Source organism: Phocoena phocoena, chromosome 19, assembly GCF_963924675.1.
Source record: "Phocoena phocoena chromosome 19, mPhoPho1.1, whole genome shotgun sequence".
NCBI lineage: Eukaryota > Metazoa > Chordata > Mammalia > Artiodactyla > Phocoenidae > Phocoena > Phocoena phocoena.
Window position 1 is genome coordinate 43765737 of NC_089237.1, and position 26704 is coordinate 43792440.

General features: G+C 37.0%; 1 protein-coding gene across 1 annotated transcript in view; it reads left to right on the forward strand.

The window, feature by feature from the left end:
- The window catches only part of NLK (nemo like kinase), a 146596-nt gene that overhangs the window by 81769 nt on the left and 38123 nt on the right, over positions 1-26704 (forward strand). The window contains exons 2-3 of the mRNA XM_065896963.1: positions 4610-4739; positions 13288-13343. Of these exons, the coding sequence (XP_065753035.1) occupies positions 4610-4739; positions 13288-13343 (186 nt within the window). The remainder of the gene's footprint in view (positions 1-4609; positions 4740-13287; positions 13344-26704) is intronic.

The following is a 26704-nucleotide window of genomic DNA, read 5'->3' on the forward strand; positions in this document are numbered from 1 at the left end:
TGGAACTAATTAATTCATGCTCTAAAGAACCATAAAATATTCCCAAGACAACAATAATTAGTATTAAATAATTTTTCACCTATATTTTAACTTATTGAATGGTTATTGGTTTGGGGAGTTGAGGCAGTCTTAAAAGTTAGCTCTTACAATAACAAGTATTTGAAAATAAATGTGACAGCTTGATATTGGATGGCTTGCCTGTTCCTTATTCTTCCTCCTTCCCTTCCTGGGTCTCTCACTACAGATGAGCATGGCTCAGTGCTGTGTCTCATCTGCTGGGATCATTGCTGTTTATACTTACTTAGACACAGAGTTAGAGGATAAGTTCCTATTAACTCTCCCAGTTAAATGTAGATGTTTTGCTTCTCCTGATCAGTAGTGTTAGTATAGGAGAGAAAGAAAGAACTATTTCACTGCTTTGGTTTGGCTACTGTGTAAGACCTTTTTTTCCTTGTAATAATCAGATTAACAAATTTGGGGATCATTTATAAGTGTCTTAAAGGAAAAGGATTGCTTTCTTATGTATAGAGCTAACTCAGCAAATACCAAATTTGGATAAACATTTAAAAAGAAAAACCAAACATCAGAAAACCCCAACTGATGGAACAAATTATCTAAATATGAAAGATGAGAATCCTTTTCTATGTGTATTTGGGTGGGGGCAGGGAAACCTAGAAGGTTTGTGCTTCTAAATAGTTTGCAACTCTGTATATTATGTCAGAGTGCACACAAGCTAGATAGAGCTTGTTGAAGTTCTGGTTATAAAAACCAGAGAGTCATACAAATAAATTCCATATTTAACCTGTAGTGTCCATGAACATATAATATATACTAAGGACAAATAAACATTTTCTAGACTTATTTTTGTCTCATAGTTTGCTATTGTTTTCTCAAGGAAACTTAATACAAGTAAAAATAACTTTTAAGGAAGTGAATCTTGAAATGAATGTGAAGGCAATAATTAAATATTTAGAGCCTAACTAGGAAGTTCTATTACTGAGGTGTGTACTGTATTGGTACAGTTGACATAGTAATTGTAGTATGTATAGCAAAAAATAGAGAATTGCTGATTACAAGTTAATGTGACTAGAATTAGAAGAATCTGATTTTCTTAATCCAAGTTGAAGCATTCTCTCTCTCTTTTTTTTTTTTTTTTTTTTTTGCTTTGGATAGTTAAAAACCTGTATTAGCACCATGAACTTTAAAACTGCTAAAATACATGGGGGAAAGATTCTTCACATAAAATGAGTGAGGAGCATTTAATTTCTTGGGGACTCTTGCTGATTCGTTATACTAATTAAAAGATATTATAATGTAACATTCTAGTGCCTGGGAAAGTATCTCCAATGATAAGTTTTACTCTTGTTTAATTTCACCTCTTCTGCTTGTCAGCAATATAAGCAGATTTGTGGCAGTGGTCACAGTTTCCTGGGATTAAGAAAACTCTACAACAAAACGACCACAACCATATCTAAAAAGCTTCCTGTTTTGGTATTGTACTCTTTTGACTGACTCTGTATCTCTCTGAAGAATGGCTCGTGGATTCTTTTGGCTGTTTAAAAAGCAGTTGAACTTAAATTCTAAGTGCAGAGAAGGATTGATGTACCTGGAACAGATGTAAGAAAAGATTCTCACAACCCTTAAAACTTTATTTTTTTGTTTTTGTTTTTCTAAAGCATTATTTTTAATGTAATGTTTACAGAATCAAATGTTAATTTAAAACTGAGGAAGTAAGTGCCTATTAATATAACTTGAATGATTATGAAGGTAATCAGATGAAATAACAGATGCACTGTTTTCATTTAGAGCGAACAGTATTTTAGAGAAAGTAACTGGTCAAAAGTGAGTTGTAGGTCGAAGGATGGCTCCATTTTCTGATATGAGGAAAGTTGCCCTAAATGTTGTTCATTATCTCTACAGCTGGAGCTTCATTAACAAGTGCGGTTGAAATAACCAGGGTATTGCAGCAGCAGAGAAACTAAGCACAGCAAGCCTTTCAGTAACAAAGAAAATAAAAGAATTCCTGTGTAACAGGCTTCCACACTTATCTGTGTGTTCTGTGATACTGTTTGTGCTGAACTAAAGCATCTGCTACTTCAAGTTAAGAGAGAACAAACTCAACATGGCGTGAAATTACCGCACTGCCATTCACATTCATGAGATTATATTGTTACGGGCCACAGGCATGACTGGCTTTTGCATGAATAATAAAGTAAAATGCTGCTTTGTGAATTTTACCTTAAAACATTACAAGGCACAGGACTAACCTTGAGCCAGGAGTGGGTTTATCTTACAGCAGCTTTCCTCACCACAGTAGGGTCAAGACCAGTAAGAAGTCAGAAGTTGCAAAGTATTGCTGCATGAGGTGTTTGGAAGGGGTATTGTGTTAAATCAATTTACTCATTTTTAAAAATTAATATTGCGCAGGCTAGCTGTTAGACATATTAAAAATTATTAAAGTACCATTTGGCAACATCATAGTGATAATCATTGATTCAGGCAGAAAAACATCCACGGGTGCTAAAGGTAGTGGGTCAGAGTTTGATGAGGAATAGCCTATTTACATAGTTACAAAGGGAAAAAATAGTAACTTTGCAGTGGAGAAACCTGACAGACACCTCATCCAAGTGATCAAAGTTATCACCGGTAATGGGAAAAATCGACTTCATGGGCCTCCTAACGTGGTGCTAAGAAGACATCTGTGTTATTCCTGTGAAAAATACAGAACCTGAATCTAATCTCAAGAAAATGCCAGATAGACCCAAACTGAGGAACAGTCTACGAACTAACTGGCCTGTACTCTTCCAAAATGGCAATGTCATAAAAGATAAAGAAATGCTAATTAACTGTTCTAGATTAAAGAAGACTCTAGAGGCAATAACTACTGTGCAGTGTATGATCCAGAATTTCCCTTCCTTGCTGTTTCACTGACTTTTATCCTCTAGTATCTAGCTACAGAAGTGGTGTATTTAAGCAGAAAAAAAATGTTAATAGTCAATATAATATTATATTTGGTTTCCTTCCTATTTTACTTTCCTAGATTATGTGGATTCTAAGCAATGTTGTGGATTTTGGTTGGTGTTTTTTAAACAACAGTCAAAAATGTTAGGTCTCTTAGCCTAGTTGAATTACATTTCAAGCTATTGAAGACTTGATAATATTTAATTGTTTTAGCAAATTTTCAATCAGTGGGAGAAAGTGAAGTCCTCATGCTGTTTTAAAAATACTAGAATGCATTGTTTAAGAGTTTTACAAGAACTTAGGAAGTAGCAATCACTAAGATAAATTTATAAAGAAGTGATGATATTCATAAAGAAGTTTGGTATGATTTTTAGGTAAAAAATAGGAATGCTTTATTTTCAGGAAGTCAATTTGATGAGTGTCTTATTTCCTTGTGGACAAGATGAAATAAACTGAGTGATTGTAGTTAATTAAATAAATAATTAATTGACTAACCATACACAGATTAATGATTGGATGCCGGCCTCATAGATGGCTTCTAGTGTTGTATCTGTTGCAGAGCTCTGTCCTCAGTCCTGTTCTAAACTTTAATTAACAACTTGGATAAAGGCATTGATGACATACCGACCAGATTTCAAAATGATACAAATCTGGGAGGAATAGCCAAAGCATTGAATGGCTGAAACAGAAAAGGAAAGATAATGGTAGCCGAGCATGATAGGAATCTAGCAAAATAAATCTGACAGGAATAAATTCTACAAAGACAACCAGTCATCAATGATGGGTCAAAGGAAAAAAGGTTTAGGTTAATTCATGGAAACTCGATTAGCCAGATGGCCAATTGGCCATGTTTAGCAAAACTCTTTGATTTAATATGTATCGATTGGGTCCAATCAGAAAAATGGAAACACATTAGTATTTCAACACAGGGAAATATAATACAAGGAGTTGGCAATATAGGTGTTAGAAGGCTAAAAGAGAGAAAAGGTGGACACTGAGCTATTAAAGAGAGTAACCACAAGGGGCAGCCATCATACCAAGAACTGAGAAACAAAAGGGAAGAAGTTACCATAACCTAGAAGCTACAGCCCCTAAGTTGCCACTCAGACTCATGAGGGGACACTGTTGTGTCCTGAAACCCGTACTACTAAAAGATGTTTCATTTATATAAGAAACCAAAATACTCAAATTGTATTCTCTACATTCAACTAAAAGTGACCACATCTGAATGAACACTTCTTCCATCTTGAATTTGGTTCTGAAAATAAAGCATAAAACTAATTTGACTTCAGTCGTGTTAATGTTCAATACTTTTTCTCCCGTCTTTAAAATGGCTTTACCACTAGTAGCCCTCCTACCTCCGATGTATTGCTAAGTGACCTCTCAGGAAGGTTAAGTGTTTATAGAAATTTAGACAGGGATTTTAAAAAAAGAAAAAAGTATGGCAAATGAGTTGGGTGGGCTAAACATTCTCTTTGATTATACTTTTTTTAATCTTTCTCACTGATACCGGAAGCATTATTAAGTGGATTTAATATTGAGTGTTTTAACATAAAGGTATTTGTCATGCTCTGAAACATTGAAGAACAAAGTTTGGGATTGATTTCTCTGTCTTTTCTTCCTCTCCCCCTAAATATTGTGTCTTTAGGTCAGTAACAGATCCAAGAGATGGAAAGAGAGTAGCACTCAAAAAGATGCCCAACGTCTTCCAGAATCTGGTCTCTTGCAAAAGGGTCTTCCGGGAATTGAAGATGTTGTGTTTTTTTAAACATGATAATGTAAGTGAAATCAGTGTTTGGGATAAACTATTTCCTAAGTATGTTTGATTATATTAGTAAAGAGCAAAAGAGAGTTAAAAAGGGTACATGTACCATATTAAGGGATTTGGAAACCTGAGACAAATTAGACCTTTTTTGTGAATGAGCAAGTTTAAGTGAATTCTAGGATTTATTCATTGACAGATAAATATTAATTGATTTAAAGCAAATGTTAATATTTAGCTTGGGAACAATACTAACGTACAACACAAAAATAGAGTATAATACGTAGTCTGAGTGATTTAAATAGAAGTAATTGGCCCCTGATTTTATTTTATTTTTTTTATTTATTTATTTTTTTGCGTTACGTGGGCCCCTGATTTTAAATGTTATTTATATCTTTTAATATTTTAAACCAGAGGTTAAAGATGTGAGAAAAAAGTTTCTCCTCTTAAAAACAATACAGCTTTTAAAGATAACATAGTTTATCTTATTTATGGCTGTGTTTAGAGATGGCAGGATTCGTGGGGAAATAGAATCACAGTGGTTTGAGAGAGCTTCTTCTCAACTAATCCTGAATTAAAAGTTTGGTATGTGTAAAATTTACCTGGGGGATGTTAGCATTGGACTCTTAGTTTTCAGTTGCATATGAAAAGAAAAACTGCCTCACATTCTGCATTTGGTACTCAACCAGTGCTATTTTAATTGCTGAAATAAAAATCAGGAAACCAGTAATTTCTTGTGAGTCTGACTGCTTGTTTGCACAGGAACCTGAAGAACTTTGGCCGAAGTGTAGGTCACACTTTAAGAGATAAATTTGTAAAAGTTTGAACTATTTGGTAAAACTAGGAATATCAAACTTATAGTACGTTCACTTGAAGCTCCTTGGTTTGACACATTTCACTTTCTTGATTACCCCTCTTGAAATCCATTTTCCTTAAACTTTTTTAGAAAGTAACTGCTTGTCTTTCATTCAGTTAGGACTGCCTAGCAATGTGTTTGTTTGTTTCAATAATTTTGAAAACATCATTCCTGTTGCTATTTTATGACTGTTTCCTGAAATTTTGGAAGTGATTTTAGAATGATGTCTAGTGCTTGCTTTGTTATTTTTTGAATTTGCCTGAGTGAGTGCCACCCCAGCATCAAAGAGTACAAACCTTATGTACATTGTCAGAGACTCAAGTAAAGGGGTCCACAATAAAGCAATATTTTGAAGGTGGCATCAGAAATTCACTTTCTAAGGGTTTCAATGGTTTATTCAAACCTATCTTGGCTTCTTTTATAAAGGAGGGATGGTGTAATAGGCTGATATCTGTATATGTTGCTGTCTTTGCTCATGACTCATTCCTATAGAGTAACTAATTAAGTTACAAAGATAGTGTCAGAGTGAGTAGTGTAAGAAAAGAAACAAACTGCAGTCTTGAAAATCACACATATTAAAACACAGCAACTACTGTTCGAGCTCCTGAGCTGTATCGTAAGACAGTGCTTGTGATTTCTGTGGGAATGTTCAAAAGTGAGGCAAATAGTTGGAGGTGGGACATCATGGCACCACTATTTTATACATAATGAATTTATGCTGTGCACTGAGATCTACAAAAGTATCTCAGGGCCAGCATACCTGGTATGTGTGGAATGCCAATCTAAGAGGCAACTGGTATTTGATGTAGTTAAGACAACAGATGTTTATTAATTGTGTCCTGTGTGCAGAGTGCAGTGCTAGGTCATGTGGAGAGTACAAAAAAAAGTTCAAAACATGGTCCTTTTTTGAAGGAAGCGGACCGGGTGTTTCTGACACTTGTTACCAAGTGTCAGAAAATGTGTAGATGCTTTACATATATTAATTTAATACTTAAAAGTCTTGTCAGACAGGGCTTATTATCCCTACTTTACAGAGGAGGAAACCAAAGCTTAGTTAAGTAATTTGCCCAAGGTCAAGGTGGCACAGATTGAAGTCTAAATCTGTCTTGCTTCAGGGCCCATATTCATTAATTCAGTAAACATTTATTGTACACATCCTATATCCCTAAACTACATCAGCTTCTAGGGGTTTCTACCCTCAAGGAGTTTAGTAATGTGATACTGTGATAACAGTGCTGTGGGAGGACTGCCTGCATGGTTAAACATTAATACAGGACACTGTGTGTTCTGCGCATAGTGAAAAGCTGGGCAACCAAACCTAAAAATATATTCGAATGACCAAGTGAGCCTTAAAAATGCAGATTCATGGGTTTCATCCCAGACCTACTACATTGTAATCTCTGGGGTTGAGACCCCGGTAGCTGTATTTTTTTAAAGCTTCTCAGGTGAAAGATGACAGACAAGTATTGTACTATTAAGAAAAAGAGAGTAATTGTCATGGACTTAAAATCTCAAAGATGCTTTAAACAGGGAGAAACCTTAAGATGAGCCTTTTGAGATTAACATTTGATTGAATAGAAGGAAAAGAAAGGAATGTCATGATGAAAATGGCATTTAGAAAGATTAACCTGGCTGTTGTAGGAAGGTTGGATTTTAATTTGGACGGCTTTTTATGTGACAGAGAATAGCTGCAAAACCCTGGAAGCCTTTAGATTTTCTTTTGAACAGAATCTTCAAAGTCATTGTATCATATTCATTGATTTCAGGTGATCTGACTGATTGAGACACACACACACACGCACATTTTTTTCCTTAAAGGTTGTTCATCTTAAAGGGATAGGTTCGCCTTGATGTAGCAACTTGGAGAAACAGAAGTGGGTTTAACTTTCTAAAGATTGATGTTGTTCAGGCCTCTCAGTAGTGTCTAGTCAGAATCTGAGCTATTATAAAATCTGACAAAATATTCTCTACTTTGCCCATCTGTGCACTTGTGCGTGTGTGTACACACACACGCACACACACACACACACACAGAGTTGTCATTTTATCGGCATGGAAAACGGATGACTGAGGGTTTTTTCATTCTTTGACAATCTGATGAATGCCATGAACCCTCTTTTGGAAAATACATATACACATAATTTTTATGTCATTTTAGACTTTTACTAGTCCTTTAATGCCCATCCAGTGCCTCCTTAGGACCTATTGATTCCTGCTAAGAGCCCCTGTAATAGAGTTCTTGGGTTTTTCTTGTCCTTAGGCAATAGCATAAGAGCCCCTGTAATAGAGTTCTTGGGTTTTTCTTGTCCTTAGGCAATAGCACTAAGCACACGGTAGGTAGTCAGTCTATTGAAGAGTAAGTGAGTGAGTGAAAGTGACAGGGAAATAAAATATGAAATCTCAGAGTCTGGAATGGTAACCTCAGTGATCTCTCTTGGAGTTACTTTTTCCCAACCTTTTAGTTCTGGAGTAGAGGAGGCAAAAGAGGAGGTAGTGAAGGCAAAGGGGGATCATTTGTTTTGCTCTGTATAGTCTGACTGAACTCAAATAAGGCCTCTCTAGGTTCATAAGTAGGATAAAGAATCATACCAATAGGACCCTTCTCTGAACGCAGACAAGCTGTTTGGCTGCAGACATTATTAATGCTAATGGTTCTGCTGCTAAGGAGTGTGAAAAGGCAAAGGGTACTTAGAATAAGTTACTTATCAGTGGATTTGGTCTTGTGTGCTCTGTGCCTAAAATTTGTGGTACTGAGCAGATTCTTGATGCATTTAAAATAATACAGGCTCTTGCATTCATGAATTGGAATACTCACTGGGGTTAATACCCATGTGCTTCCCAAGTTGAACTATGTATTCAATGTAATCCCAAAGAGAATCCCAGCAGGGTTTTATGCGTATGTGTTTGTGGAAATTGACAAACATTCTAAAGTTTATGGAAGTGGAAAAGACCTAAAATACTCAAGACAATCTTGAAGAAGTTGAACGAAGTTGGAGATTCACACTTGAAGCTATAATAATCAAGGCAGCACAAGGACAGAAAAATAGATTAATGGAACAGAATAGGGTAGAACAGAATAGAGTCTATAAACTGACATACACATACATGTCCACCTGATTTACAAGACAGGTGCCACTGCAATCCAGAGGGAAATGGCTATCCATTTCAATAAACAGGAATCAGGGACTTTCTTGGCAGTCCAGTGGTTAAGACTTCGCCTTCCAATGCAGGGGGTGCGGGTTCGATCTCTGGTTGGGGAGCTAAGATCCCGCATGCCTCGTGCCCAAAAAACCAAAACATGAAACAGAAGCAATATTGTAACAAATTCAATAAAGACTTTTAAAAATAAATAAATAAACTGGAATCAATTAGATATCCATATGAAAAAAATCTACTTCTTGACATATACATAAATTAATTCAAAATGGATCATAGACTTAAATATGAAAAGTAAAGTTACAAAGCTTATGGAATAAAACATGGGAAAATGTCTTCATGACTGAAATAAACAAAGATTTCTTAACTAGAGAAGTAAAGCATTGACCTTTTTTTAAAAAAAGTGTTAAACAGGACACCATTAACATTAAAAATTAATGCTCATCAGAAGTTTAAGAGAATGAAAAGACAGACCTCAGGCATTATCCAACAAAAAACTTGTTTCCAAAATATATTATGTGATAGAACAAGTTTTAAAATAAATATTTAGCATTTGAGGAAGACCATTAGAAATAAATATTTTACTTGACATTTTTCAGACTGTAAATTCTGTATCTAAGCATCATATATCTTATAAAGAGCTTCTACAGATCAAGAATTTTTACCCATCAGTAAAAGACTTAATCAAGAATTTCACATAAAAGGATAACCAAGGGGCTAATAAGCATATGACAAATTGCTCAAAGTTGTTAGTCATCAGAGAAATGTAAATTAAGGCTAGTGAGATACTACTATATACTCACCAGAATGGCTTAAATAAAAGACTGACAATACCCAGTGATGGCAAGGATGCGAATCAGCTGAAACTCATCATTGCTGGTGAGAATGTAAATTCGTAAAACCACTTAGGAAACCTGGCAGTTTCTGCTAAAGCTAAATATACACCTGCCCAATGACCCAGCAGTTGTACTCTTTGGTATACTCAAGACAAATGACTGCATACATCTACCAAAGGACATGTACAAAATTGTTCATAGAAACTTTATTCATGATACCATTTGGAAACAACCGAAAAGTTTGCCAGCAGTACTCTGGATAAATACATTGTGTTAGTTCATATAATGGTATACTGCACATCAATAAAAAGGATGAGGATCCACACATGGGTGTATCTCACAGGCGTAACAGTAAATGAAAGAAGCCATATACAAAGGTCTTCACTCATTATGATTCAATTTGTATAAAGTTCAAGGACAGGCAAAAGGAGTCTGTGGTGATGGAAATGAGAATAATCGTAACCTCTGAGCAGAGATGGATTTTGACTGGAAAGGAGCAAGGGGGGCCTTGAAATCCTTAATTTCTTGATCTAGCTTTTAACCATGGAGTAAATATTTATCTTGTTATACACTTTGTATGTAAAAATTAATCAGATTATACACTTAGGATTTGTATACTTTATTATATCTTACAACTCTATAAAAAATAGTAATAGTAATAGTCGCTACCTTAAAGAACTTGAAATGTATTCCGGGTGGGGGTGGTGGTGAGGGAATGGGGAGGTGGGAGCTCCTTTGCTTAAATATGGGAATGCACTCTACAGACAGTTAAATTTTTAGTCTTTACATTTAGGATTGCAGTTTTCACAGCAATTTTTGTTTGTTTGTTTGTTTGTTTTGCGGTACGCGGGCCTCTCACTGTTGTGGCCTCTCCCGTTGCGGAGCACAGGCTCCAGACGCGCAGGCTCAGCCGCCATGGCTCACGGGCCCAGCCGCTCCGCGGCATGTGGGATCTTCCCAGACTGGGGCACGAACCCGTGTCCCCTGCATCGGCAGGCGGACTCTCAACCACTGTGCCACCAGGGAAGCCCGCTTTAGTTCATTTTTTAATTAAACAAGTCTGCTTGCTTTTTTTTGTATTTGAGATCTTATGACGAGTCTGTGGTATTTTGGGATACTTTGACTCTTTACAAGTCAAAGTCTTTACAAGGGTCCTCCTATTTACATCATAAGGCTAATCTCACGTACTTTATTCCCACAGATAGTAGAGAGGTTGTAGAAGGACTTGGGCTTTTTAAATAGTGAGTCAGGCATGAAGTCTGGAGTTTGAAACTCTGCTACTATTCCTTCTCACTTCCTCATTTACACCACTTCTGAGATTCATGTATCATCTCTAATGGTCTAAGCACTGTTTTTGCCACCTAGGAACACTGTGGAATGCCATCATCCGATAAACATTTTGAGGTGGTAGAAAGAACAGGAGTATAAGACAACAGCCATTTCAAAAATTCCAGGCAGAGTTTAAAATATTGTACCTTCAAAGCTAAGAATCATAGCAAAATGCTTTGGTGCAAATGTCTAACCCTGTTTTATATGGCTTTTCTACAGAAAGCCTCATCAAATTTGGAGTAAGAAAGCCTCATTCTTCTCTGTCAAGGTTTAAAATGTATGGTTGTCACTTTCCTTTAGATAACCTCTAATTATAGCAGATAGATTTGAAGTGTAAAATAGCTTTGTCTAATGGACGCTGTCACTCATTGCATTCTGTTTTCCCCCAAGACAGGATGTATGTTGTTCAGATACAGAGCTTAGAGTCCAAAAGATGTCAAGTAAAACATTAATTTTTAACTGCCTTCCACAAGCATCAAATATTCATGTTAAAATTTTTTCTGTCACATAATGAGAAATGAATTTATGTGAATTTGTGACACTAGCTAATTATAGGTTTTTAAAAATATAGAAATGAAATAATTTATCTTTCATATGATAAAAATTATTCTTTGAAGGAACTGGAAAATCTGTTATTTTCCATTTATACGAAGAGTCTAAGTATAAACATTTTAATTCAGAAAGGAAATATAGATATTCTTTATAAAACATCTAAACTATTTTAAAACCTTTATATTTAACTGGTTTTAAAGTGAATGAAAGCTTTTTCAATACAGGAGGTTTTAGTTTGATTAAAAATTTTAAAGTGAAAAACTCTTGGCTGAAAAAAGAATAACCTTTAAAATGAACAAAGTTCCTTCCATACATAAATTGCAAGGGGAAAAGAGAAAGAAATCTGTAGGTAAAACTTGAAAGACATAAATCAACCATAATATATAAATCTTCTTCAGCTCCTGATTTAGATTAACAAACTTTTTTTTAAAAATAAGAAAATTAGAAATTTGAGCACTGGATATTTGATGGTATTGAAAAACTAAATTTTCAGATTTGATAATTGTACTTTTTAAAAGTTTTTATCTTTTAGAGATATTTACTGATGTATAGGTGAAATAAGTCTTGTATTTTCTTCAAAATTATATAAGTAGTGTGGAGGGCATAGATGAAGCAAGAATGGTCATGTGTAGATAACTACTAAGGCCAGGTCTTGATTACATGTGTATTCTTTATACTATTCTGCCCACTTTTATATGTTTGAAATTCTCCATAATAAAAAAAATTTTTTCTTAAAAAACGAAGCTAAAGATCAGAAAATTTGAACTTGTACTACACAGTTTATTTCCTGTTAAATAATTTCTTCTGTATCCTTTGAGCCTGGTAGTTTTCATTAGCAAGATAGATTCAGATTCTTAGGTGTGACATCATAGATGGGGCTTAAAAGAGTAGATAAACAGCTGGTAGGGAAAGAAGGCCTATTTGTTGTGTTTCAATGGCAGAAGTTACATTGGTAGTGTGCTGCTTTTATAAAGGACTTGAATTTCAGATGCCTTAAAGTCTTTTTTTCCTACCCTAGTGACTTCTTTTTTTGTACTTGGAATAAGATCCAAAACACTTACCATAATTTAAAGAGACTTTGTGTGATATAACCCTGCCTTTCTCTTCTGTTTTATCCTAGTCTATTTTCTTCCCACCCACTGTGTTCCATAAGCACTGGCATTTATGTTTCTAGAATCTGCCTGGTTCTTTCTTGCCTCAGTGCCTTTACATTGCCTGACCAACACCTATTCGCCCTTCAACTCTTAGAGTAGTTTTGCTTCAGGGAAGCTCTTTCTCCCACTCCTCTTTACTTTTTCCCTTCATAATAATAAATGTCACAATTAGATTTTTGTGTAACTATTTGTTTAATGCCTTCCTCTCCCGTGGTCTCCAGAACAGGGATGATTATCAGTTTTATTCATCAGCTTTCCCCGAGAGCCTCCCACAGTACCTGCCAGATAGAATGCACTTAGTAAACATTTTATGAACAGAGGAGTAAAGGAATGAATGGTAGATACGGCTCCTCATGCTCTTAAAGCAACACTGATTATAAAAAATCGGGCATTTCTTTCCAGCACTCCCCTGTGCAGGGGTCCTGGTAGCACGTAGTGTAACCCAGTTGCCTCTCTGATATTGGCATAAGTAAAATCGTCTTTGAAAGTGATTTTACAAAACCTACCTTAATGTTTTGGACCATGTTTCTTGACTGATAAATTTAGTTAATCTCAGTGTTCAGTTGTAACCAAGCCTAAGATCATTAATGAGGTAATAGTGGTTTTTTGTATTTATGTCATATTTTGTTTCTTTTTTGTTTCTCTAAATTTGGCTTTTTTTTTTTTTTTTCCTTTTCCCAGGTACTCTCTGCCCTTGACATACTCCAACCTCCACACATTGACTATTTTGAAGAAATGTATCCTAACCAGGGAACGTGAAAGAAGGGAGCAATTTTTTATTAATTTCTTCTTCTAGCACCTTCTGGGGTTCATGCCTTGAAGTGTATTAAATCTCATCCTTGCAGAAGTGGTTGAGTACCTGGAACCAGGTAATTTTGAAATCCCAAGTATCTGACAGAGCACAGCATTATCAATATATCCTGAGTGGTGATACCACAAAACAAGACTTCTGAACAGATATTTCATTTAATCCCCACAGCCTTGTGAGATAGGTATTGCTATTCCCATTTTGCTGGTGAAACCATTGAGGCAGCTGTGTTGTAGTAGAACTCAATAAAGTGCTCTTATCACTATACAACAACTGCCAATCAGTCAAGAAGGTAATACTGCCCTTTTATCCACCACTTGGGGTAAGGTGAAAATTAAAGAGAGCTCTTGAATACTATAATTCTTGGTGATATTTTATCCCACCAGTCCTTTGTGGAACTAATCCCTTTGTGCAGTAAAGGGTTAACTGAGTGGACTTGGGGTGCTCTACCCCCGTACATTCCAAAGAAGAGACTGGCCCTTGACCAGCTCCTGGCTGATAGAGTGTCTTTGTATACCTCTTGGCATACAAAAATGAGATCTTGGGCCAGGCCAGATGGTTCTGACACACCCTTTTTTTAAAAGTATAAAATTAATCTAAGGATAGAAGAATTGAGAAAGTTCTTTTCTCCTCAGCTGTAGGTCAGTGGTAGCAACTGAGGTGAGAGCATTAAGGATTCCATTTCTTAGACTTCCTGAAGATTACCTGGCTCCTCACTGAAGAAAAGAAGGAAGCTGGTAGGATGGGGGCAGTACTTGTTTCATTAAGCAGAAGCAACTTTCTACACCTGGCCAGGAGCCACCTTCTTTATCCTTTTTGTTGGTGAGAAGGGCATCCACATACTAGAAGGCATTCCTCTGAGTGTGTAATACTGTCTCTGCCTCTTTGGAAATTAAGAAATTTACTTTATTAAATAAGAATTTTACTGGATTTACAGGTATGTCAGGGGTCCCCAAGATCACCCTCAGGGTTGATGATTCAGTGAAAGGACTCAAGGACCCAGGAAAGCTGTTCTACTCACAGTTACAGTTTATTACAGCAAAAGGATATAGATTAAAATCAGCAAAGGAAAAAGGTACCTAAGGCAGAATCCAAGAGAAACCAGACACAAAGTTCCAGTTGTCCTCTCCCAGTGGAACTGCACAGATAGAGTTTAATTCTCCCAGCAACAGTGTATGACAACACAGGTAAATGTTATTGACCAGGGCAGCTCACCTGAGCCTTGGTGTCCAGGGTTTTTATTGGAGGTCAGTGAGCCTTAGGGACTGACCTTAGCAACTCAGCCTTCAGCCCTCCTCCCTTCTCCTCACCCAGAGGTTGAACTAATACAGCTGGCCCAGGGCCCCAGGTGAACAAAAACAGGTGTTCACCATAAATCACATTGTTAACGTAAGCCATCTGGTATGGCCAAAGCATCAGGTATACTAAGACATTCATATGAGGCAGGATATTGCAAGAGTTCATAGGTTATTTCCCGGGAGCCAGTCGGGGACCAGTCCTAAAGACTTTTGGAATGTGTAGGTTTGGGGCAACCCAAATCTGCTGAGTTAACCCTTTACTGCACTTAGGCCATCTGTGGGGAAAGAATGTTTTCATATAAGATAATTGGTGAATATGAGTATTTTAAATAAATGTCAGATATTTTTAGATTTTCTTCACTGAACTTAGCTAATTCATTATATCCATGTCTGTCTTACAGTTCAAGCATGAATTGTCTACATCAGGCATTAATTTTTTGTACTTGGGTTTGTTGTTCCTTTAAAAACCCTATGTGTGCTAGGAGTTCTCAATCGCTTATTATTATAGGCCATAATTTGAGTCTGGGAGATCCTGGATTCATTATTATTTCAAATACTTGCAGAGCAGAGGAAATTTTAGCATAGTTATGGTTTAAAACCATGAGTGGTTGGCAGCTGATTTCAGCCCATTTCATTAGCTAGCAGAAGGTTTCTATGAAATTCTTTCCCTAAAATTGTTCATGAATCTTTAAATTAGAAGCCTTTGTCATAAAATATTCATAGAACCCCTGGTACACCATTTACTTAAATGTTTTACTTTTTTATTTAATTATTTACCTTCAGGTTAAAAGATTGACACCTGTACTTTCACAGTAGTTAGCTGGCTACAGATGGAAAAACCTTCAAACCTAAACGTCAATATTCTTTTTTTCTGTTGTATAATTTTTAGCTATATGTAGAATGATACACAGAAAAAAGCTGTTTTCCAGTGGTGGTGCCATTTGGAAAGCACCAAATCCTGTTAACATAAAAAAGAATTAAACCTATAGCTGCAACAGGATGATAAAGACTTTTTAGGAAGGCATGGTTTAGCTTGGGAAACAGAACACTAAAATTTTGTGTTTTAGAACAGCTATTAAATGGAAATGTAAGAAATGCCTTAGTTATTACATATATGCTCTGGCTGATTCTTCTAATATTCTAAGTAGAAAGTTTTCTGTGTCCTGTGCTTTTTAATACAAATAAATTTGTTGTAGTCAAAGCAAAAAAAAGTTTTCCCCTCAGTTTCCCTCTGAAAAATAAGAAAACTTACTACCTACAACATAAAAATACTGAGGATTAATAGGATCTCAAGTTACTGTTTGATTTCACCTTAGTATATTATCCTTCTGTGCCAGAAGCTCCTGCTATAGTATCTCAAAATCATGGCATACACATTACACATGGTTTTAGACAGTGCTTTTTTCAAGTTGGAGGATTTTAGAATGGATAATATTTTGAATTTTAAATATATGATCTTGGAATTGTGCTTTGAAGAAACTATTTTTGAGGTCTGTTTGAGGCTCTTGTTTTAGGTAAGCTCTGTGTACTGTGTAATGGATGTTCTAATATTTAGTCGATAAAGGAGTCAGTTTATAGAGTCAGAAATATATATCATATTATTTAAGTTGTAAAGGGAAAGAAATAGTCTTTAGTAATCTTCCATTGAACATACAGTACCATATCATTACACTTTTTTCTAAGACTAGAAAACTAGGATGTTATGTTGCATATGTAAGTTTTCACAAATAGTATTTTAAACCAGGTCTTTTAAAAACTAATTGAATAGTTAATATCATTTTGGAAAATCTGAGGTCTGTGAACATTTTGATGTAATCAGGTGTCACAATCACAATAAGTGTCAACATGGGTATCACACAGTTAATCATATGTTTTTCCCTAAAACTGTAATAAAAATGATTATATCAGTGCCCACCAAAGATTTAGCTTGGGTTTTGAAAGACCATGCATCTTTAGATATCTCCTTAAGCAACTTTGTAAAAGACAATGATTATAACTGTTTACAAATCTTCCTACAGGGTTCAACAGATGAGTCAGGTATGGAAAGAGCAATAAATTCTACTATGACCTCAGTATCTTTTAGCTTCTGTGTTTTCTTAGTTTTAAAATCCAATATATACACCTAGAAAATATATTCTTTAATAATTAAGAAAGATTATATTTTTTCTGAATTGAGCTTTCAGCTTGTTAAAGGATTACATTATTCATTTTGCACTTTGAGTTCCTATTTGGAAATGTGTATGAAAGCAGTTTGGCATTTAATTACTTTGAGCCTACTGAAATTTCATCCAAGAGAAACAAGTTTCTAATTGTCTGATTGGAAAACATTACTTATCATGCTTCCATCAGGATTCTGGACTCTGTAACATAAACAGTCCCCTTCCCAGAAAGTACTAGATGCCGACTGGACTAGAATTTAAAATTTGGCTTGCTTTGGGAAAAGCTTCTTTTTAACTTGAAACATAATCTTAACATTTTATAGAGAAGAATATGGATGGTACAGGTCTTCTGTGCTAGAAACAATTACAACCTAAAACCAATGGAAACAAGAAGTCTAACGGGATGACTATTTGTCCCAGTTTGCTAGGACTCCTGGATTTTACCTGATGTCCTGGTATAAATACTAAATAAGTTTCTCCTTCACTTTCAGAAATGTCCCTGTTTGAATAATAGGTTTGGCTTGTGCAGGCAGTGTTTAAACAGGAATTTCTTGTCGTAAAGGCAGCGAGGGAACCTACACATCCAGTTCAGCCAGTTAAAGTCCTTGGTAGGCAATAATGTAATGCCATCGCTTAAACTACTCCCAGATGCAGTAGTTTAATTGATAGTGTTAGTATACTATATTTTATATACACAATATGTAATTCCCTAGTGCTATGAAACAGCTCTATAACCCTCAGGGAATCTTAGGAGCCAGTGAAAAGCTAAGAACAAACAAAATAAAATGTGTGTATGCATATATAAGTACACTCTTTCTGCAACAACAGTACCAGCAAGGACCAGAAATCTACATTTTAGGAGTTTTGAAGATTCCCATATTGTTAGAATTTCCTCTTCATTTATTCGATAAGCATAAGCATCAACTATGTTCCTAGAACCAGGAATTTTTTTTCTGTTTTGCTCACTGTTGTATTCCCAGCACTTAGAACAGTGCCTAACATATAGTAGGTGCTAAATAAATAAGATAGTCTCTGCCTTTCAAGTTTGTAATCTAGTGGGGGATACAATCATGTAAATAATAATTATAAGTTGGAAAGTATAGGGATAGAAAAGATTCTGCATATCCTGAGAGTGTTGAGGATCTGATTTTTCACTCTTTCCCATTCCAAGCTGATTACTTGAAAAGCATTTGATGATTTAAAACAAAAACTTTCGCTTACCCACTGTCACCAATTCTGGTTCCTTAGCCCTGAAGCCTAGAACAGAGACACAGAAAGACAAAACCAAGGAAAAATTAGCAGAACAATCCAAGAACAGCAAAATTCCTGACTTTAACCACCTTAGTATCTACTGACTCTTTGGCTCTTTAATTTTTTAAAATTTAGTGTGTCAGGCATTGTTCTAAATACCTTTATCGCTCAGAGAGGTAGATAACTTGGTCAAGGTCACTTAAAAATGATAGAGCTGGGATTTGAACCCATGTTGTCTGGTCCAGTGGGCCAAGAGTGCTCTTAACCCACTGATGCCTCTTAATGTTTTCCCTCAAGAACAATGTTTCCCTCAAGTCTGTGGGGTGAGATAAGATGTAAAGAAAAAACTATTATATATGGTAGAATGTGCCAAAAGAATATAGACAGGTGATGTGGGACTTTAAAAGAAAACACAAGACTTCGTGGGGGAAAAGACATTTCAGTTGAATATGGAAGGATGAGAAGGATTTGGATGGGTAACATTGAGGAGGGTGGATATTCCAAATGGAGGGAGTAAGTATCAGCATCTTTTAGGGAATGGCTAGAGTTTAGAATGCACGAATAATGAGAAATTAAGCTAGTTAGGGCCAAGTCATAGAGAGCCTTGAATGTTGAACTAAGGAAATTCATCTTTATTCAGTAGGCATTTTAGGGCCCAGTGAAAGATTTTTGTGGTAAGGAATGACGGAATTGGAAGCGTACTTTATAAACGTAACAAAGAATTTCTGTTTGGGTGATGAGAAAGTTCTAGAATTGGATAGTGGTGATAGTTGCATGACATTGTGATTGTGCTTAATGCCACTGAATGGTGCACGTAAAATTGGTTAAAATGGTAATTTTTATTATGTATATTTTACCAAAAAAATTTTTTTAATTAAAAATACCTTAACAAGGACCTGACTTTTGGGGCTAAGAGGCAGTGACTGCTGTGCACAATATAGTGAAAGGACAGAAGGATTTTTGGCAACTGATTGGGACTTCTTTAGCCATGTACTCAACAGCCTAGGTTGTCGAGTTGATGACTGGTTGGGTATTTACAGAGGCAAGACAAGGAAATGAAGAAATCTGAGGGGCTGCTTAGAACATTACAGAATGGCTGGCCACATCGGTAGAGAAGCAATTGAAATCGGAAGAGGACTTGGCGTACTCTGAGAAAGGGGAGAGGCAAGATCCAAAGACAGATGTTGGGATGACAGCAAATAGCAGGCTCAGCAGGAGTAGTTGTGTGGTTTGAATATGGAGATTATTCTAAGAAAGGAAGAACAAGTTGTAGTACCTTCAAGATCTCAAGCCACACTTTAAAGTGGATGAAGTAGAATAATAATGAAAGTCTTTAGAGTTCAGATGGTTGAGAAGCTGAGGGCTAGAGAGAGAATCTCTACCCTGGCTGCACATCACATTCACCTAGGGAACTTTAAAAAAAAAAGAAAAGAAAAGAAATGAACAGACCCTGCATCCCAGAGATAGATATATATATATATATATATATATATATACACACCCCCCACACACACACACACACACACACGTACATATATATATATTCTTTTTCATAATCTTTTCCATTATGGTTCATTACAGGATATTGAATATAGTTCCCTGTGCTGTACAGTAGGACCTTGTTGTTTATCCATTCTATATAGAATAGTTTACATTTGCTAGTCCCAAACTCCCAATACAGCCCTCCCTCACCCCACTTTCCCTTGGCAACCACAAGTCTGTTCTCTGTCTGTGGGTCTATTTCTTTTTTGTAGATAAGTTCATTTGTGTCATATTTTAGGTTCCACATATAAGTGATATCATATGGTATTTGTCTTTCTCTTTTGGACTTACTTCTAGTACAGTAATCTCTAGGTCTATCCATGTAGCTGCAGATGGCATTCTTTCATTCTTTTTTATGGCTGCGTAATAGTCCATTGTGTGTGTGTGTGTGTGTGTGTGTGTGTGTGTGTGTGTGTGTGTGTATACCACATCTCCTTTATCCATTCATCTGTCGATGGCCATTTAGATTGTTTCCAAGTCTCGGCTATTGTAAATAGTGCTGCTGTGAACATGGGGGAGGGGTGCGTGTATCTTTTTGAATTATAGTTTTGTCAGGATATGTGTCCAGGAGTGGGAGAGTGGGATTGCTGGACCATATGGCAACTGTATTTTTAGTTTTTTAAGGAACCTCCATACTGTTCTCCACAGTAGGTGCCCCAGCTTACATTCCCACCAACAGAATAGGAGGGTTCCCTTTTCTCCACACCCTCTCCAGCAGTTGCTATTTGTAGACTTTTTTTTTTTTTTTATGGTACGCGGGCCTCTCACTGTTGTGGCCTCTCCCGTTGCGGAGCGCAGGCTCAGCGGCCGTGGCTCACAGGCCCAGCTGCTCTGCGGCATGTGGGATCTTCCCGGACCGGGGCACGAACCCATGTCCCCTGCATCGGCAGGCGTACTCTCAACCACTGCGCCACCAGGGAAGCCCTGCAGACGGACTCTTAACCACTGCGCCACCAGGGAAGCCCCCTGTAGACTTTTTAATTATGGTCATTCTGACCAGTGTGAGCTGGTGCCTCATGGTAGTTTTGATTTGCATTTCTCTAATAATTAGCAATGTTGAGCACCAGAGATTCTGATTTAATTGGTTTGAATTGGATCCTAGGCATCAGTCAGTTTTTTTTTTAAACTTCCCTCCAGTGAACTTAATGTGGCCTCGGGGTTGGGATCCACTAGACTAAAGCACTGGAATGATTCTCAGTTTGAATGTTGAAGTTACCAGTGACCACCTAGGAGAATTTGAATACGCAAATGTAAACTAGCTTTTTGTGTCATGTAGCTAAAATCAGGATTGTTGTATAGGCTGCTAGAAAAGACAAGGATGAGAGAATGTGGAATGTGGAATTAGCTTCTGTTGTATGTTTTTTAAGAGGTTTTTGAGCATAGCAGTGGGACCAACCATAGCCTGGAAAGGGTAGGAGAGAAGGCAGCTTACTCCTTCTCTACTTATCAGCTTTTTTTTTTTTTTTTAATTTATTTTTGGCTGTATTGGGTCTTCATTGCTGCTTGCAGGCTTTCTCTAGTTGCAGCGAGTGGGGGCTACTGTTCGTTTCCTTGTGAGCTCTTCTCATTGCAGTGGCTTGTCTTTGTTGCAGAGCACGGGCTCTAGGAGTGCGGGCTTCAGTAGCTGTAGCATGCGGATTCAGTAGTTATGGCTCGTGGGTTCTAGAGCGCAGGCTCAGTAGTTGTGGTACACAGGCTTAGTTGCTCCACGGCATGTGGGATCTTCCTGGACTAGGACTCGAACCCGTGTCCCCTGCATTAGCAGGCAGATTCTTAACCACTGCAGCCACCAGGGAAATCCTGTTCCTTGGCTCTTAATGTCTGCGTTTGTGTATACACGTGCATTTATTTGCTTTGGAGGGCTGTGATGATGGAAGATTAGTAATCCTAGGCTCTACCACCTACATTTGACAGACACAGAAGCTTGCCTTTGCCTTCTCTAGGGTACTTTGGGAAGAAAAGAGCTGAGGTTTGAAATAACATAATATTTTCTAGGATGCTTTTTCTGTTTCATTGGCATTTGTGGTTATAGCCTTAGTGACAAGGACTCAGCCAGCAGAATTCTCTGGGCCATGACAGGGGATGTAGAATGACAACTTTCCAGGGTTTTTTTCTTTTTTTCCGGTGGTAGAATAGACTTCTTTTTCCTTTTTTACTCAATTTTAAATCGCAAATTAAAGGTAGTTTTTATTTTTTGATTTTTGATATTCTATACAACAAATTAGTTATCTTAAAAAGAAGAGGAATTTGCCTTAGCCTGGGAAAGAGATGGTTATAGTCAAACATTTTAACACCGTGACCTTTTATTCCATTGATTTCTATAGAGAAGCACCGGCATGCTTCAGAAAAGGTCAGTGATTCTAATTGAAGCACACACCAATTTTTTTCTGGTTGCAAAGACGCCCATGGTTTTTGTTGCAAAGAAGATGATGAGATTTAAGGCTGACCATTTGTTACCAGAGAAAGCAATTTTCTCTGTGATGCATTGCTGTTTTTCTTTCACATGGAAAGCATTGTTTGAAATCAACAATACCCATAAACCAGATTTTCATTATCCATGCTATTTAATGCCCTCGTTTTTATTTCATAGGCAGTTATATATCTGAGATCGAGGTTGAAATTTCCTTCCTCTGTGGACCTGATTTTGGAAGAAAAAAATGTGAGGAAAAGGATACTGTTAAGTCTCCCATATTTATGGTTGTGAGATTTTTCCTTCCGACAGGAATGGCAGGATTTCAGAATTAGTGCTTAATGTGAGTTCAAGAATATTTTAACTGTCATTCTTGGACTTTTCATATAAGAGAATCTGTGGCTTCAGGAATCACATATTGTAGTTTATTAAACCAAAAATTCGCCATGTCCTTTTGGAAAAATCACCTGATTTTCATATTTGTTGTAACTCATATTGCATAAAGATGAAGACTTTAAAACAAATAGTTGTAAAACTGTTGACCAACATGGATGGCTCCTTCTTGATAAATATTTAATATTGCAAGATTTCTTTTTTATAATTTGGCTTAGTGTTGGTCTCTGTCCAGAATGAAATGGAAGAAAGAATTGTCCAGTTTTTAATATCTGAAGTCAGGGATTAAAATTGTGTTTTCAAAGCTTTCTGTCTATATTCATTCTGTAGGAAATAATTTGATACAGCAGGTTCTCCATTTTCTTCTCCCAACCCAGCTAAACCAGTTAAATACGCTTATTTTGCTATCTGAAGGCTTTTAACGCATCATTAATAGTTTCTCACACAACCTCAGTCACTGATTGCACATAGAACATTAAATGTGTTCTCAGACTTCAGTTCAGTTAAGCAGACAGGTCAGCCGCTGTAGTTCGGAACTCTAGATGGCCAGAGTTTTTGAAGCTGATACGTAGTTTTTTTACATAAGACCACATCACAGATTTTCACATATATGCACAACTTGAGCTGTCCAGAATGGTTAGCTCTCTATTATTAAAGTACTTATATAGCAGTCCTTTCTTATGAAATATTTGCATAGCCCTTATCAATAGCAATCATTTATTCATAATAGTTTATAAATTCTCCTGGTTTTTACTGACTTTAGAAGCTGGGTAATGAATCAGCTTTATTCTCTTTTGTCTGAGAGGTGGAAACAATATAAGTTATAGACTGATTGGCAGGCCTGAACATGGTAATATGGAAAATTGCCTTCATTACATATTCTTAGAGGATTGTTATATTAGGAAATTGACCACCAAGTATCTCCCTTTCTTCTCCTTACAAAGCCTTGGTGGCTCCCTCCAATACATGTTCTTGATGTTGGATCCTAAATAACAGCACTCTAAAATCAGTGCCATCTCCACTCCTTCTGCTTGCCATACTCATCATCCGTTAGTTCTGCTGCCTGACAAGAGCAGTCTTGAGTTTGGTGACTTACTGTCACATCATGAAATGGGAACAAGCTCCTTATCCTCTGTTTATTTCAAAATCTTTATCATCAGTTCAGGGCCGACCTAGTCAGCATTCTGCTAGCTTGAGGTAATAGAAAATCTATCGTAGTGGCAAAGAGCATGGAGTCTGGAACCAGACCACCTAGATTTGAATCTCAGCTTTGCCTCTTACTACCTGCGTTTTCTGTGGTTATTTTGGTTTTTGGTTTTTGGCTGCGTTGGGTCTTTGTTGCTGCGCACAGGCTTTCTGTAGTTGTGGCGAGTGGGGGCTACTCTTTGTTGTGGTGCGCAGGCTTCTCATTGCGGTGGCTTCTCTTGTTGCGGAGCACAGGCTCTAGGCTTGCAGGCTTCAGCAGTTGTGGCATGCGGGCTCAGTATTTGTGGCTCACAGGCTCAGTAGTTGTGGTGCACGGGCTTAGTTGCTCCGCGGCATGTGGGATCTTCCAGGACCAGGGCTCGAACCCATGTCCCCTGCATTGGCAGGCGGACTCTCAACCACTGCACCACCAGGGAAGTCCAACCTGTGTTTTCATGGGCAAGTTACTTAACCTTTCTGTGCCTCAATTTCCTGGTTAATAAAATGAAAATTATAATAGTACCTACCTTCATAAAGTTATTTTGAGGAATAAATTGGGATAGTTAAATAGACTTAGAACAGTACCTGGCACTTAATAAGTGCTATAAAAGTAGTAAGGGAAGGCCTTACAGAGGAAGTAGAACTTAGTGAAGCTGGAAGACAATAGGAACTCCTATGAACTTTGTGATGCAAACAAAGTGTGCCAAGCCAGCTACCAACAGATGGCATTAACAAGTACTCATCACAAACAAATGGACTTTCGTAATGGTCTGTCAGTAACAAACCTAGCCTAGTTACAGAAAGATTTTTTGTCTTAATAATAAGATGTGAACTGTTAATGAGGGTCAACCTCAGTACCTCATATTCCCTTACGTGGCCTCCTCTTACCAGAAAATATATTCTATATACAACCCACTAGCAGCTCCAAGACTTCCATCCAGACTGCATCCACATTATATCTTTCTTACTACTTTTTCTTTTTCCATGACCTTAACCAAACCTTTCTTATTAATTAGAAAGATAAGACCTAATCTCCTCCTTCAACCTGCAGTCCCAGAACCACTCCCCTTGTTATGCCCTAAAGTAGTGGTCACATCTCCTAGTAGTGGTCCCTTCCTGACTGCACAAAGATTACCTTGGCCTTAGTGTACTAGCAAATCCTGAGGTTGTTTTAAAAGAACTGTTTAAAGTTCCAGCTCACAGTTGGAATTTTTTTCCCTCTGCTTTGAAGAGAGTCACTATAGTCAGAGCAACTTATTCACACCAGCTCTTTGAAACATGTGTGTTTCAGGTGAAGCCATAAAAGTCTAAAGCTAGAATCTAGTCTTTTCACCTCTATTACAAAATAAATATACCTCTAAAACTCCCCAGCTGGTGAGAATGAAATGCTATCAGACTTCCCAACTAATAGAGGGTAATAATGAATAACAACAAAGCCATACCTAAGTAACCCCATTATCATTCTCTTGAACTGGTTAACCTTCTGATTATTAGCCTCTTGACACACTTATTAATTCAGGTATGAGAGTTTAGGGGTGCTCGTAGGACTATTTATTTGATCTTTTTGTCCTATCCCACTGTTCTGACTTTATTTCTATTTTTTAAGGTTGGTAGACACCAGGGAGGCATGTGTTACATGCCCAGAGGTTTCAGAAGCCACTAAATATATCAGGCCTGCCTTAATTGGAGGATATGGGGAAGCAGTGGGGCTTTTAGCCACTTCATAGACCAGCTGAGTCTCCAGCTACCAACTCAATTTATTTGAGAGCAGTACTTCAAGGAACTTAATAGACCTACAGTGCACTAGCACAAATCTGTATTTTAGCTGGAGTACAATTTATTTATGTACTACTTATTATATTGGTTTTCTCTCTGTATATATATGAATGTCATTATTAAAATTAAGAGCACTGAATTGTTGGTGATAGGTTTAATAATTATGTGTTTTATTGACAGTTTTCCTCATACTGCTACATCACTTAGGGGTGGCAAGAGAACCCAGATGGTAGATAATAGGATTAGGTTGAAGTGGCATTTTTCCAAAGGAAACATGATATGCATGAGCCAAGCAGAGTTTTGTTTCATGTGTGTGTTGTTTTGGATATGTGGAATACTAATCAGTTAGAGGAAACCAGTATGATAGCTAATGCGTACCACCCTGAGCTCAGACTGAGAAACTCTTCAGGTTACTAGAAGCCCTTTACCAAAACCAGGAGTCCCCTGTGTGGAGGTCTCACAGAGATTAACACTTTTAATTGCTCCATTGAGTTTCCAATCTGTCCAAAACCAACCCTAGTTCTTTCTCAAAAGTAATATGCAGTAATGCCCTGTAGAAAACTTTTCTTGGTCTAAGAAAAGGGTTTTTGTCCTCTTATGAAGGAATGTGACTATCTCAAATGGACATACTGTTTGAGATATGAGACCCCATTAATAAGAAGTGAATATAATTTTCCTTTTCAGCAGTGATACCCTCTTGAGATTCTGATCTTTCTTTTTAAGATCAGTACCTTAAAAGAGCTTTTTTAATTGGTTGCCTGTTTTGCGTGTGTTTGTTGTTTTTACTTATTTCCTTTGGCTTTTTCTTAGGGTGGGGGCGAAGGATGTTAGGAGGAGATAAGAACATAGTCACATGTGTTCTTCCCATAACAATGGTGATGATGGTAGCAGCAGCTTCCACATAATCACTCTTCCCCTATGTGCCAGGCATTTATGTGTGATTCACATACAACATCTAAACCCGGCAGTAACCCTGTGTAGTAGGTTGTGCCTCTTTCTTTGTTTTTATTTTCATTGTGCCTCTTGTATAAAAGTAAAAACAAACTCAGAGAAGTTATTTAACTTGCCTAATGTTACCAAGCTAGTAAGTGACCGAGTCGAGATTCTAACCTGGTCTTTGATTCCAAAGCCTACACCACACTGCCTAAACCCGTTTAACTCATTTTAAAAATATGCTCTCTTCTTAAGTAGAATTATTTTGTGCACCTTTTTTGAGGTTTCATCTTTTGAAAGAGCACAGGTCAAGAACAAAAGCTGGGATTTAGCTGCAACTCCT